Source organism: Leptodactylus fuscus, chromosome 2 (genome assembly GCF_031893055.1).
Source record: "Leptodactylus fuscus isolate aLepFus1 chromosome 2, aLepFus1.hap2, whole genome shotgun sequence".
NCBI classification, from domain to species: Eukaryota; Metazoa; Chordata; class Amphibia; order Anura; family Leptodactylidae; genus Leptodactylus; species Leptodactylus fuscus.
Window position 1 is genome coordinate 277048 of NC_134266.1, and position 15379 is coordinate 292426.

General features: G+C 45.0%; 1 protein-coding gene across 1 annotated transcript in view; it reads right to left on the reverse strand.

Moving 5' to 3' along the window:
* Nucleotides 1-13798, reverse strand: part of LOC142193530 (uncharacterized) — a 29017-nt gene extending 15219 nt beyond the window's left edge. Inside the window, exons 1-5 of the mRNA XM_075262502.1 lie at nt 13738-13798; nt 11679-12005; nt 8395-8730; nt 8243-8293; nt 8044-8181 (exon numbers count right to left, since the gene is read on the reverse strand). Coding sequence (XP_075118603.1) covers nt 8044-8181; nt 8243-8293; nt 8395-8730; nt 11679-12005; nt 13738-13789 — 904 coding nt within the window. The 5' untranslated portion in view covers nt 13790-13798. The remainder of the gene's footprint in view (nt 1-8043; nt 8182-8242; nt 8294-8394; nt 8731-11678; nt 12006-13737) is intronic.
* Nucleotides 13799-15379: the final 1581 nt, after the last annotated feature.

Genomic DNA, 15379 nt, shown 5'->3' on the forward strand with positions numbered 1-15379 from the left:
AGAGGCTCCCTCCACCATGAATTGGTCCAAACTGGGCTGGTTAGAGGCTCCCTCCACCATTAATTGGTCCAAACTGGGCTGGTTAGAGGCTCCCTCCACCATGAATTTGCCCAAACTGGGCTGTTTAGAGGCTCCCTCCACCATGAATTTGCCCAAACTGGGCTGTTTAGAGGCTCCCTCCACCATGAATTTGCCCAAACTGGGCTGTTAAGAGGCTCCCTCCACCATGAATTTGCCCAAACTGGGCTGGTTAGAGGCTCCCTCCACCATTAATTGGTCCAAACTGGGCTGGTTAGAGGCTCCCTCCACCATGAATTGGTCCAAACTGGGTTTTTTAGAGGCTCCCTCCACCATGAATTGGTCCAAACTTGGCTGTTTAGAGGCTCCCTCCACCATTAATTGGTCCAAACTGGGCTGGTTAGAGGCTCCCTCCACCATGAATTTGCCCAAACTGGAGTGGTTAGAGGCTCCCTCCACCATTAATTGGTCCAAACTGGGCTGGTTAGAGGCTCCCTCCACCATGAATTTGCCCAAACTGGGCTGTTTAGAGGCTCCCTCCACCATGAATTGGTCCAAACTGGGTTTTTTAGAGGCTCCCTCCACCATGAATTGGTCCAAACTTGGCTGTTTAGACGCTCCCTCCACCATTAATTGGTCCAAACTGGGCTGGTTAGAGGCTCCCTCCACCATGAATTGGTCCAAACTGGGGTTTTTAGGGGCTCCCTCCACCATGAATTTCCCAAAACTTGGCTGTTTAGAGGCTCCCTCCACCATTAATTGGTCCAAACTGGGCTGGTTAGAGGCTCCCTCCACCATGAATTTGCCCAAACTGGGCTGTTTAGAGGCTCCCTCCACCATGAATTGGTCCAAACTGGGTTTTTTAGAGGCTCCCTCCACCATGAATTGGTCCAAACTTGGCTGTTTAGAGGCTCCCTCCACCATTAATTGGTCCAAACTGGGCTGGTTAGAGGCTCCCTCCACCATGAATTGGTCCAAACTGGGGGTTTTAGGGGCTCCCTCCACCATGAATTTCCCAAAACTTGGCTGTTTAGAGGCTCCCTCCACCATTAATTGGTCCAAACTGGGCTGTTTAGAGGCTCCCTCCACCATTAATTGGTCCAAACTGGGCTGGTTAGAGGCTCCCTCCACCATGAATTTGCCCAAACTGGGCTGTTTAGAGGCTCCCTCCACCATGAATTGGTCCAAACTGGGCTTTTTAGAGGCTCCCTCCACCATGAATTGGTCCAAACTTGGCTGTTTAGAGGCTCCCTCCACCATTAATTGGTCCAAACTGGGCTGGTTAGAGGCTCCCTCCACCATGAATTGGTCCAAACTGGGTTTTTTAGAGGCTCCCTCCACCATGAATTGGTCCAAACTGGGCTGGTTAGAGGCTCCCTCCACCATGAATTTCCCAAAACTTGGCTGTTTAGAGGCTCCCTCCACCATTAATTGGTCCAAACTGGGCTGTTTAGAGGCTCCCTCCACCATTAATTGGTCCAAACTGGGCTGTTTAGAGGCTCCCTCCACCATGAATTTGCCCAAACTGGGCTGTTTAGAGGCTCCCTCCACCATGAATTTGCCCAAACTGGGCTGGTTAGAGGCTCCCTCCACCATGAATTGGTCCAAACTGGGCTGGTTAGAGGCTCCCTCCACCATGAATTGGTCCAAACTGGGGTTTTTAGGGGCTCCCTCCACCATGAATTTCCCAAAACTTGGCTGTTTAGAGGCTCCCTCCACCATTAATTGGTCCAAACTGGGCTGTTTAGAGGCTCCCTCCACCATTAATTGGTCCAAACTGGGCTGGTTAGAGGCTCCCTCCACCATGAATTGGTCCAAACTGGGTTTTTTAGAGGCTCCCTCCACCATGAATTTCCCAAAACTTGGCTGTTTAGAGGCTCCCTCCACCATTAATTGGTCCAAACTGGGCTGGTTAGAGGCTCCCTCCACCATGAATTTGCCCAAACTGGGCTGTTTAGAGGCTCCCTCCACCATGAATTTGCCCAAACTGGGCTGGTTAGAGGCTCCCTCCACCATGAATTGGTCCAAACTGGGGTTTTTAGAGGCTCCCTCCACCATGAATTGGTCCAAACTTGGCTGTTTAGAGGCTCCCTCCACCATTAATTGGTCCAAACTGGGCTGGTTAGAGGCTCCCTCCACCATGAATTGGTCCAAACTGGGCTGGTTAGAGGCTCCCTCCACCATGAATTGGTCCAAACTGGGGTTTTTAGGGGCTCCCTCCACCATGAATTTCCCAAAACTTGGCTGTTTAGAGGCTCCCTCCACCATTAATTGGTCCAAACTGGGCTGTTTAGAGGCTCCCTCCACCATTAATTGGTCCAAACTGGGCTGTTTAGAGGCTCCCTCCACCATGAATTTGCCCAAACTGGGCTGTTTAGAGGCTCCCTCCACCATGAATTTGCCCAAACTGGGCTGGTTAGAGGCTCCCTCCACCATGAATTGGTCCAAACTGGGCTGGTTAGAGGCTCCCTCCACCATGAATTGGTCCAAACTGGGTTTTTTAGAGGCTCCCTCCACCATGAATTGGTCCAAACTTGGCTGTTTAGAGGCTCCCTCCACCATTAATTGGTCCAAACTGGGCTGGTTAGAGGCTCCCTCCACCATGAATTGGTCCAAACTGGGTTTTTTAGAGGCTCCCTCCACCATGAATTTGCCCAAACTGGGCTGTTTAGAGGCTCCCTCCACCATGAATTGGTCCAAACTGGGTTTTTTAGAGGCTCCCTCCACCATGAATTGGTCCAAACTGGGCTGTTTAGAGGCTCCCTCCACCATGAATTTGCCCAAACTGGGCTGTTTAGAGGCTCCCTCCACCATGAATTGGTCCAAACTGGGGTTTTTAGGGGCTCCCTCCACCATGAATTTGCCCAAACTGGGCTGGTTAGAGGCTCCCTCCACCATGAATTGGTCCAAACTGGGTTTTTTAGAGGCTCCCTCCACCATGAATTGGTCCAAACTGGGCTGTTTAGAGGCTCCCTCCACCATGAATTGGTCCAAACTGGGGTTTTTAGGGGCTCCCTCCACCATGAATTTGCCCAAACTGGGCTGGTTAGAGGCTCCCTCCACCATGAATTGGTCCAAACTGGGCTGGTTAGAGGCTCCCTCCACCATGAATTGGTCCAAACTGGGTTTTTTAGAGGCTCCCTCCACCATGAATTGGTCCAAACTTGGCTGTTTAGAGGCTCCCTCCACCATTAATTGGTCCAAACTGGGCTGGTTAGAGGCTCCCTCCACCATGAATTGGTCCAAACTGGGTTTTTTAGAGGCTCCCTCCACCATGAATTTGCCCAAACTGGGCTGTTTAGAGGCTCCCTCCACCATGAATTGGTCCAAACTGGGGTTTTTAGGGGCTCCCTCCACCATGAATTTCCCAAAACTTGGCTGTTTAGAGGCTCCCTCCACCATTAATTGGTCCAAACTGGGCTGTTTAGAGGCTCCCTCCACCATTAATTGGTCCAAACTGGGCTGTTTAGAGGCTCCCTCCACCATGAATTTGCCCAAACTGGGCTGTTTAGAGGCTCCCTCCACCATGAATTGGTCCAAACTGGGTTTTTTAGAGGCTCCCTCCACCATGAATTGGTCCAAACTTGGCTGTTTAGAGGCTCCCTCCACCATTAATTGGTCCAAACTGGGCTGGTTAGAGGCTCCCTCCACCATGAATTGGTCCAAACTGGGTTTTTTAGAGGCTCCCTCCACCATGAATTGGTCCAAACTGGGCTGGTTAGAGGCTCCCTCCACCATGAATTGGTCCAAACTGGACTGGTTAGAGGCTCCCTCCACCATGAATTTCCCAAAACTTGGCTGTTTAGAGGCTCCCTCCACCATTAATTGGTCCAAACTGGGCTGTTTAGAGGCTCCCTCCACCATTAATTGGTCCAAACTGGGCTGTTTAGAGGCTCCCTCCACCATGAATTTGCCCAAACTGGGCTGTTTAGAGGCTCCCTCCACCATGAATTTGCCCAAACTGGGCTGGTTAGAGGCTCCCTCCACCATGAATTGGTCCAAACTGGGCTGGTTAGAGGCTCCCTCCACCATGAATTGGTCCAAACTGGGGTTTTTAGGGGCTCCCTCCACCATGAATTTCCCAAAACTTGGCTGTTTAGAGGCTCCCTCCACCATTAATTGGTCCAAACTGGGCTGGTTAGAGGCTCTCTCCACCATGAATTGGTCCAAACTGGGTTTTTTAGAGGCTCCCTCCACCATGAATTGGTCCAAACTGGGCTGGTTAGAGGCTCCCTCCACCATGAATTGGTCCAAACTGGGCTGGTTAGAGGCTCCCTCCACCATGAATTTCCCAAAACTTGGCTGTTTAGAGGCTCCCTCCACCATTAATTGGTCCAAACTGGGCTGGTTAGAGGCTCCCTCCACCATGAATTTGCCCAAACTGGGCTGGTTAGAGGCTCCCTCCACCATGAATTTGCCCAAACTGGGCTGGTTAGAGGCTCCCTCCACCATGAATTTGCCCAAACTGGGCTGGTTAGAGGCTCCCTCCACCATGAATTGGTCCAAACTGGGGGTTTTAGAGGCTCCCTCCACCATGAATTGGTCCAAACTTGGCTGTTTAGAGGCTCCCTCCACCATTAATTGGTCCAAACTGGGCTGGTTAGAGGCTCCCTCCACCATGAATTGGTCCAAACTGGGCTGGTTAGAGGCTCCCTCCACCATGAATTGGTCCAAACTGGGGTTTTTAGGGGCTCCCTCCACCATGAATTTCCCAAAACTTGGCTGTTTAGAGGCTCCCTCCACCATTAATTGGTCCAAACTGGGCTGTTTAGAGGCTCCCTCCACCATTAATTGGTCCAAACTGGGTTGTTTAGAGGCTCCCTCCACCATGAATTTGCCCAAACTGGGCTGTTTAGAGGCTCCCTCCACCATGAATTTGCCCAAACTGGGCTGGTTAGAGGCTCCCTCCACCATGAATTGGTCCAAACTGGGCTGGTTAGAGGCTCCCTCCACCATGAATTGGTCCAAACTGGGTTTTTTAGAGGCTCCCTCCACCATGAATTGGTCCAAACTTGGCTGTTTAGAGGCTCCCTCCACCATTAATTGGTCCAAACTGGGCTGGTTAGAGGCTCCCTCCACCATGAATTGGTCCAAACTGGGTTTTTTAGAGGCTCCCTCCACCATGAATTTGCCCAAACTGGGCTGTTTAGAGGCTCCCTCCACCATGAATTGGTCCAAACTGGGTTTTTTAGAGGCTCCCTCCACCATGAATTGGTCCAAACTGGGCTGTTTAGAGGCTCCCTCCACCATGAATTTGCCCAAACTGGGCTGTTTAGAGGCTCCCTCCACCATGAATTGGTCCAAACTGGGTTTTTTAGAGGCTCCCTCCACCATGAATTGGTCCAAACTTGGCTGTTTAGAGGCTCCCTCCACCATTAATTGGTCCAAACTGGGCTGGTTAGAGGCTCCCTCCACCATGAATTGGTCCAAACTGGGTTTTTTAGAGGCTCCCTCCACCATGAATTTGCCCAAACTGGGCTGTTTAGAGGCTCCCTCCACCATGAATTGGTCCAAACTGGGTTTTTTAGAGGCTCCCTCCACCATGAATTTGCCCAAACTGGGCTGTTTAGAGGCTCCCTCCACCATGAATTGGTCCAAACTGGGGTTTTTAGGGGCTCCCTCCACCATGAATTTCCCAAAACTTGGCTGTTTAGAGGCTCCCTCCACCATTAATTGGTCCAAACTGGGCTGGTTAGAGGCTCCCTCCACCATGAATTTGCCCAAACTCTGCTGGTTAGAGGCTCAATCCAGCCTGATTTTCAAAACAAATGTTGGTGCCAACCTCAACTTACTACAAGGGCCAAATTCACTGCTGGTGACAAGCTCTCCTCACTGCAAGTGCCAAATACACATGTTTCAAGGTGTTTTCCTACTGTCAGAGAGGTGGTATTGAGTGTGTAAAGTGTGTAGTTGTTAGGCTGTGATGTTGGGGTAATAGAGGGTCTTTGGTGTGTTAGATGCCCCCAGACATGCTTCCCCTGCTGTCCCAGTGTCATTCCAGAGGTGTTGGCATCATTTCCTGGGGTGTCATAGTGGACTTGGTGACCCTCCAGACACGGATTTGGGTTTCCCCCTTAACGAGTATCTGTTCCCCATAGACTATAATGGGGTTCGAAACCCATTCGAACACACGAACATTGAGCGGCTGTTCGAATCGAATTTCGAACCTCGAACATTTTAGTGTTCGCTCATCTCTAAAGACAATATAAAGGAGTTCCCCAACCAGAAGGAGCAGGGAATAACCACGGACCAAAGAGCCCATTGATATCCATCAGGTAAAGTGTAATACTTCATTTATCCTGCAGGAGTGCTGCAAGAGAATAAACGTGCCAATCACAAGGATGTCCCAGCTGCAGAACTCCCAGTGATTTTATTATCATTGGCGTACCCTATTCACCAAAAGGGATTGTCCAAAATGGAGAGCCCCATTAAAGGGAGTCAGTCACCAGAACCCAACATATCACCCCAGCCCATATAGAGATAGGTAAGGGTCACCTGAACCCAAAATATCTCCCCGGCCCCGCATAGAGATATATAAGGGTCACCAGAACCCAACATATCACCCCAAACCCGCATAGAGATATATAAGGGTCACCAGAACCCACAGAACCCAACATATCACCCCAGTCCCATATAGAGATAGGTAAGGGTCACCAGAACCCAACATATCACCCCAGTCCCATATAGAGATAGTTAAAAGTCACCAGAACCCAACATATCCCCCCAGCCCCACATAGAGATATATAAGGGTCACCAGAACCCAACATACCACCCCAGCCCCACATAGAGATAGGTAAGGGTCACCAGAACACAACATATCACCCCAGCCCCACATACAGATAGGTAAGGGTCACCAGAACCCAACATATCACCCCAAACACACATAGAGATAAGTAAGGGTCACCAGAACCCAACATATCACTCCGGCCCCACATACAGATAGGTAAGGGTCACCAGAACCCAACATATCCCCCCAGCCCCACATAGAGATAGGTAAGGGGCACCAGAACCCAACATATCACCCCAAACACACATAGAGGTATATAAGGGTCACCAGAACCCAACATATCCCCCCAGCCCCACCTAGAGATAGGTAAGGGTCACCAGAACCCAACATATCCCCCCAACCCCACATACAGATATATAAGGGTCACCAGAACCCAACATATCACCCCAGCCCCACATAGAGATAGGTAAGGGTCACCAGAACACAACATATCCCCCCAGCCCCACATAGAGATAGGTAAGGGTCACCAGAACCCAACATATCACCCCAGCCCCACATAGAGATAGGTAAGGGTCACCAGAACACAACATATCCCCCCAGCCCCACATAGAGATAGGTAAGGGTCACCAGAACCCAACATATCACCCCAGCCCCACATAGAGATATATAAGGGTCACCAGAACCCAACATATCCCCCTGGCCCCACATAGAGATAGGTAAGGGTCACCAGAACCCAACATATCCCCCCAGCCCCACATACAGATATATAAGGGTCACCAGAACCCAACATATCACCCCAGCCCCACATAGAAATAGGTAAGGGTCACCAGAACCCAATATACCACCCCAGCCCCACATAGAGATAGGTAAGGGTCACCAGAACCCAACATATCACTCCGGCCCCACATAGAGATAGTTAAAAGTCACCAGAACCCACCAGTGTTTTCCTTGTGTGAATTGCTGTCTCCATCTCCAATACATTGCCATTTTGTCAATATGCTAATTAGCTTTTTGGAGTAACAACGGTGTAGCCATGGGTAACAAAGAGCTTATTGGTATATTGACAAACATCGCAGTATCTCGGCAATGCAGGCAGCGATTCACAAGGGCAACACACCCTTTTATTTAGTTGACCCTAACCCATCTCTCTGGCGGGTGGTTGATTTGCTGGTGTGTGGTAACAAATTCCCTTTAAGAGATACTTTAAACAATCCAAAATGGAAGATTCAATGAAATAAATGAGTGACATGCCATATACAGCACCAGTGAGCGCCGTGCGTGAGGTCACATTCACTTACTTGCTGTACGCGTCTTTCCATTCCTACAATACAACCAAATACCGAACATGAAGCCAGCGAGGGCGAGGCCAACACACACGGCGATGTAGAGTACAATGTCATTCTTATCATCTGTTATCTGGGTCTCAGTCTTTACACCTGTAATGAAAACCCAAAATGGTTAATACAATAAGAAATATTCGCCCCCACCAAAAAATACCATCATGGCGGTAGGTTCCATCTTCTTGGCTTAGTGAATAAATACTTAACCCTGGGGGGGCATGAAAAATGAAGAACATACATTTCTGTATCCATTTTATTGGACGCCCAGTGACTATACAATTGGTGTAGGGCATATTATGGAGCACCCACCTATTTGTAGCGTTTTGGAGGACACGTTGTTATGGGCCAGCACTACGCAGGTGACGTTGATTCTGCATCTCAGTTTCATTGTAAAATTGCTGGAGACGTTGAAGGTTTGGGAGTTCTTTCTAGTAATACAAGATGAGCTGAAATCTGGACGACAATTGGTGGACTTGTGAACCGTCGTCCCGTTGTCATCAGAAACAATCCACGATATTCCTTTGGGTTCTGGAAAACCATCAGCAGATGAGCAATGAAATGCCAATTCCGTATCGAGTGGAAGTTCCACATCCGAATCCAAGTCCAACCAGGGATGAGCGGTGATCTGAGGAACACTAAAGTCACCTAGAAGAGATCAATGTACATGTTCAACATCGTCACGAAGAAAGTGAGCACGCCCCCTTGTCTTATTACACTGGAGGAAATATACACAGGCAGAAAAAAGGCAACAATGTAAGTACAATGTCAGTACAAAGATACAATGTAATACAATGTAAGTACAAAGATACAATGTAATACAATGTCAGTACAAAGATACAATGTAATACAATGTAAGTACAAAGATACAATGTAAGTACAATGTAAGTACAAAGATACAATGTAAGTACAAAGATACAATGTAATACAATGTAAGTACAAAGATACAATGTAAGTACAATGTAAGTACAAAGATACAATGTAATACAATGTAAGTACAAAGATACAATGTAAGTACAAAGATACAATGTAATACAATGTAAGTACAAAGATACAATGTAATACAATGTAAGTACAAAGATACAATGTAAGTACAAAGATACAATGTAATACAATGTAAGTACAAAGATACAATGTAATACAATGTAAGTACAAAGATACAATGTAATACAATGTAAGTACAAAGATACAATGTAAGTACAAAGATACAATGTAATACAATGTAAGTACAAAGATACAATGTAATACAATGTAAGTACAAAGATACAATGTAATACAATGTAAGTACAAAGATACAATGTAAGTAAAATGTAAGTACAAAGATACAATGTAAGTACAATGTAAGTACAAAGATACAATGTAAGTACAATGTAAGTACAAAGATACAATGTAATACAATGTAAGTACAAAGATACAATGTAAGTACAATGTAAGTACAAAGATACAATGTAATACAATGTAAGTACAAAGATACAATGTAAGTACAATGTAAGTACAAAGATACAATGTAATACAATGTAAGTACAAAGATACAATGTAAGTACAATGTAAGTACAAAGATACAATGTAAGTACAATGTAAGTACAAAGATACAATGTAAGTACAATGTAAGTACAAAGATACAATGTAAGTACAATGTAAGTACAAAGATACAATGTAATACAATGTAAGTACAAAGATACAATGTAAGTACAATGTAAGTACAAAGATACAATGTAAGTACAATGTAAGTACAAAGATACAATGTAAGTACAATGTAAGTACAAAGATACAATGTAAGTACAATGTAAGTACAAAGATACAATGTAATACAATGTATGTACAAAGATACAATGTAAGTACAATGTAAGTACAAAGATACAATGTGATACAATGTAAGTACAAAGATACAATGTAAGTATAATGTAAGTACAAAGATACAATGTAATACAATGTAAGTACAAAGATACAATGTAATACAATGTAAGTACAAAGATACAATGTAATACAATGTAAGTACAAAGATACAATGTAAGTACAATGTAAGTACAAAGATACAATGTAATACAATGTAAGTACAAAGATACAATGTAATACAATGTAAGTACAAAGATACAATGTAAGTATAATGTAAGTACAAAGATACAATGTAATACAATGTAAGTACAAAGATACAATGTAATACAATGTAAGTACAAAGATACAATGTAAGTACAATGTAAGTACAAAGATACAATGTAATACAATGTAAGTACAAAGATACAATGTAATACAATGTAAGTACAAAGATACAATGTAATACAATGTAAGTACAAAGATACAATGTAAGTACAATGTAAGTACAAAGATACAATGTAATACAATGTAAGTACAAAGATACAATGTAATACAATGTAAGTACAAAGATACAATGTAAGTACAATGTAAGTACAAAGATACAATGTAAGTACAATGTAAGTACAAAGATACAATCTAAGTACAAAGATACAATGTAAGTACAAAGATAAAAAAAATTACTGGGTCGTAAAGACAAAACCACCAGAAAGAGTAAAGATAGATATTGTTATTAGAACATTGGTATAAAAGAGCAGACATTGCAACAAAACAAATAATAAGGGAACCAACACTTCCAAAAATAACATGCAGTTGGGCGGTCCCATGATGTATATAATAGTACACACACTAAGGGAAGGAAAGAAACGTAACACTATGTATATAGGTGACTGTCATAGGAAACAATAAATGGAACCTTGTCCAAGCATAGCAATAGACATAGAACCAAAACCCATTAAAGTGAGTGAAAATACATGTAAGGGCTCGTTCACACGGAGTAAACGCGGCACACAGTGTGTGTTCGGGACGTTTGCTCCGCGATTTTGACAGTGCATGTTTGCGGTCGCGTTAATGCACCGACAAAATCGCGGCGCAAACGTCCCGTACACATTGCGTGCCGCGTTTACTCCGTGTGAACAAGCCCTAAAGGTTATGTAACGTATATAGCGTTTGCAATTGGTAGGTCCCGGTTACTTAACCTTTACCTGTATTTTCACTCACTTTAATGGGTTTTGGTCTTTGGGTCCTTGTACTATTTAGGTTTTGCCTGATATCTTCATTTTTTGGGATTGTGTTGTCGCCATTATGGTGTACTATGGATTCCTTGATTTGATGTATTAGGCTTTATATTCTGGCTTATTGCTTTTTGGGGCTTTTTGAACCTCATTATGGATTGTGCTATGGCTGGTGGGTCGGCCTTACTTTGGTTAGACCCTGTTTGTTGTTTTTTACTTCTCTTTTGCATATTATTAGGGTCAATGCAGATTGTTATGCCATTTTAGGAGGTTTGCATTCTTTTGCAGCAATTTCTTGTCTTTTATGTGTATTTGTGGGGGGATTGACCTCTCCCTTCTTGGTGGACTGAACCCCAACCTTCCTATCTCTTCCCCGTCTTCTCTATCCCAGTTCTTTTGCTTGGCCATGTGAGGCCGTGCTATGACTAGGGACTAAGCATGAAAATAAAGAATCCCTCCATCCTTGGACCTTCCCCTTCCCCGACCCCAAGGATCATAAGATACAAAATACAATACAACCTGGTTGTTGGACTTGATCATTATTCTTACCCAGGACTTTGAGATAATAACATTTCTCATGGAGCTTTTTGAACTTATCTATACGGCCCCTACAGCAGTAGACCCCTTCATCTTCCACTTTTATGCCGTACATCTTCAGGTCTGCGTTACCCTTGAATTCGATGGAGCGGTTCTTGTAAATATCACTGACATGTTTATCGATCTTTATTCCTTGGTTGAGTTCCGCTACTACGATATTGGGATGTTTTTCCCAACTAAAAACAGAATTTTTAATTTCTTCACTGTCAGTGTAGTCACATGAAAACTCCATCGTCTTGGACACATAGGCCGTAATGTCCTCAATGTTCCGTGCTTTGCCTGGAACGACAAGAAATCAGCATGGACGTAATATCATAGCTTATGTCTATAATCCAAAGTAAGAACAATTCTCCATTCATCTGTCCAGTTAGGAGACCCCCACTTTGTTTTCCTGTCATCAGATGGGGTTCTGTGTCTCATTGTAGAAGACTAAGGGTGAATTCACACTGAGTAAACGCTAGCTTATTCTGAACGTAAAACACGTTCAGAATAAGCGGCGTCTAAAGCAGCTCCATTCATTTCTATGGGAGCGGGGATACGAGCGCTCCCCATAGAAATGAATGGGCTGCTTCTTTCACTCCGTGCAGTCCCATTGAAGTGAATGGGGAGTGCCGGCGTATACGGCAAGCTCTGCTCATGCCGGAGCGTATACGCCGGCACTCCCCATTCATTTCAATGGGACTGCACAGAGTGAAAGAAGCAGCCCATTCATTTCTATGGGGAGCGCTCGTATCCCCGCTCCCATAGAAATGAATGGAGCTGCTTTAGACGCCGCTTATTCTGAACGTGTTTTACGTTCAGAATAAGCTAGCGTTTACTCAGTGTGAATTCACCCTTAGGAGTCATGTATGTTCCCCTAGGAAGTCTAATAGAGATGGGTGAACCGCATGAGATTCATTTTAACAAATGTTCGCGAGGCTTTGCCCTGGGATCACTCTGGGGAGTATTGTAGATAGCACCAGGTACTCCTTATTAGCACCTCAGTCGGGGTCCCAAGTAAAGATAGGTGAACCCCGGAAGATTTGTTTCGACCGATGCTTAGATGAAGTGAACCCCCAATTTGGTTCAAACTTATTCGGGTAAAACCAGAAGTGAAATGATGATACTCTGGGACTCTTCAAGCTCGATGTGAGTGAATTGGCCCATTTTTAATCCCAAGTGAACTAAGACAATGCTACAAAGTTAAATTGAGGATCGGAGAGCCAGAACCAAATGGTGGAAAAGTTCCAATGATGTCCAAGGGGGAGGCTTCAGAATACACCTAAGGCTATGGTCATATGGCTGTGCTCCGGTCAGCAAATATGGTCTGTCAGCCACATTTACTGGCCCAACCAGTGGTATAGCGTGTTCATTTGGTTCAGCTGAACCACGATCAGGACAAAAATAGTGGCCAATACACGATTGTGCTTCCTGGGATGATCACAGACGTGAACCAATCTTATACTCGTTCTCCTCAATCACCTTCCTCCATCTACCATTGGTCACAGTCTATCCCATTCCCTCACCAACAAGCTAAACAGAGTACGCCACCATATCCGACCAACCCCAGAATGATTGGCCAACACAACATCCAACATGATTCTTATTTTAGAACCAAAATTTGTCCCTCTCCTCCCCAATCGTGTCTTCTGCCTACTCCACATATCATTTTTCCCTTGGTTCATACACAATCACATCATCATAATCACACTCAACCCCTTTAATGAATGTGCCCCATAATCTATTTGGCCGTATAGATCTGGTGACTATCTATTCACTATGGTGATACTTTATATAACAATAGTTTATCTACCAGCAAGTTACTGGTGGCCAACCTGCCAAGACGGCGGCCCAATAAGCCCTGGCTAATACCTGTCTGTTGTATAAAACACCACACCCGAGTTCTTTGTAAACCTCAGACATACATTTCTCAAGAGTCAATGGTTGCCCACCAAGAATTTATCACATAGATCAGTGGCCATGTTGTGGTCCGTGAACTGGAGACCACTGATATAGATGATGTATTACTTACATAGAACAATAACAGAGATGAAAGCCAACAGAAGAGTCGTCCATCGAGTCATGGTGAAAGTCTCCTGGAATGGAAAGAAGTATTGTGTTACACTTGAGCAGCCTATATACTTCATTGTACACTATGTAATACTTCACAGGTAGACGATCTTCTAGACAGACAATGAATAGAGAATATTGTCATATCATGGTGAATTGGTTTCATGAGATGTTGCAACCGTTAACACAACCGAGGATCAAGTCTGGGCATATCCATATAGTGTAAGGTCTCATAGTAAAATCCAGAAGTCCTCTGTTTCTGAGCAGGGTTCTTTCCCTGGAAGGAACCCGGAGATAAATCAAACGTTTTGCTATGAAATTGTTATTTAAGCAGTTCCCAAGGCGATGCAATCGCTGCTTACATAATTTACTAATATGCAATAGACAGAGGACTAAAAGACAACAAGTAAAAACCATCTGTGTATCATACAACACCGCTCCGTTATACCAAATCTAAGGGTACTCCAAGATATCCACCAGAGACAGCTACAAGACCGGATGGAACAGAAAATCAATGTCAAGCAAAGAAAGTTATATAGTAGTCAGGTTCAAAACCAGGAAAGCACAGAAATAGCCAAAATGACAGCAGAGGGATATCAGAGCCCAAACCACGGTCAAGTCCGGGAGGTTACAGATAAAACCAAATCAGTCAAACATCAGAAAACCAGGAGAGTAAAACCAAAATCAGTAACCAAGGAATCAGCAGAAGATAGAGAAGACAGAGCCAGAACACAAAGGTAATCACAGGCAGCGAGGATGTTATAGAGCGAGGCTGCACCCAGACCCCCGAGCCTTAGGAGGTCCATGAGGTGTCTCTTCCCAATATGAGGACACCTGTACAACAACTGATACATTACTAAGGCCCCTGGTCCTGGTTTTCCATTGAGGACCAGGAGGTTCACGTTACGCTTCCTATTGGGCGTGTAGAAAATCGAGATGCCCAGTCCTCCTTTTCCCTATCAAAAGCTGATCATCCAATACACAGTATATGGTTGACTGGTCTTACTGAAGGGGACAGGTTCTTAGTCACATGTATCTGACAACCTTTAGGTCTCACACAAACACGGAGGGAGTGATACTGCAGCAGCATCCCCCACTTCTCCCTTCTCCTCACTTTCTTACTTAAGTCAAAGACTTTAGTGACTACAAAGAACCTGCAAGTGAAGAAAGGGGAAGTCCTGGCGACTGCGAAGAGAGGAAGGTGTAAATTTCCCCTCAAGTCTTACAAGTGATTAGTTGCCTTTTCCTAGATGAAAGTCAGGAGTAAAAGCACAAAGTCCTCTCTCCATTGTCACTCACAAGTTAAGGTTCCTTGAACAACCCTCACCTGTGAGGTCCTGACCCTGCACCCTGGTATTCCGTCCTTCCCTGTGTAGACTGGAGGGCTATCTCCAGGATGAAGTCCACATGCTTCATGTCACTTGGGACTTTGCAAAGCTGAAGAACCGAAATCGCATCTGATGGAGCAGCATGTAAGATACTAAACTGAGCGGTGACTGTTCTCAGCCCTTCTCAAGCTTGTGATGACCTCAAGGGGTTTTCCAATAAGGGAAGGACTAGGGCACAAGTCATTATCGATCTGCTTCACTCAATCTTTGGTAATA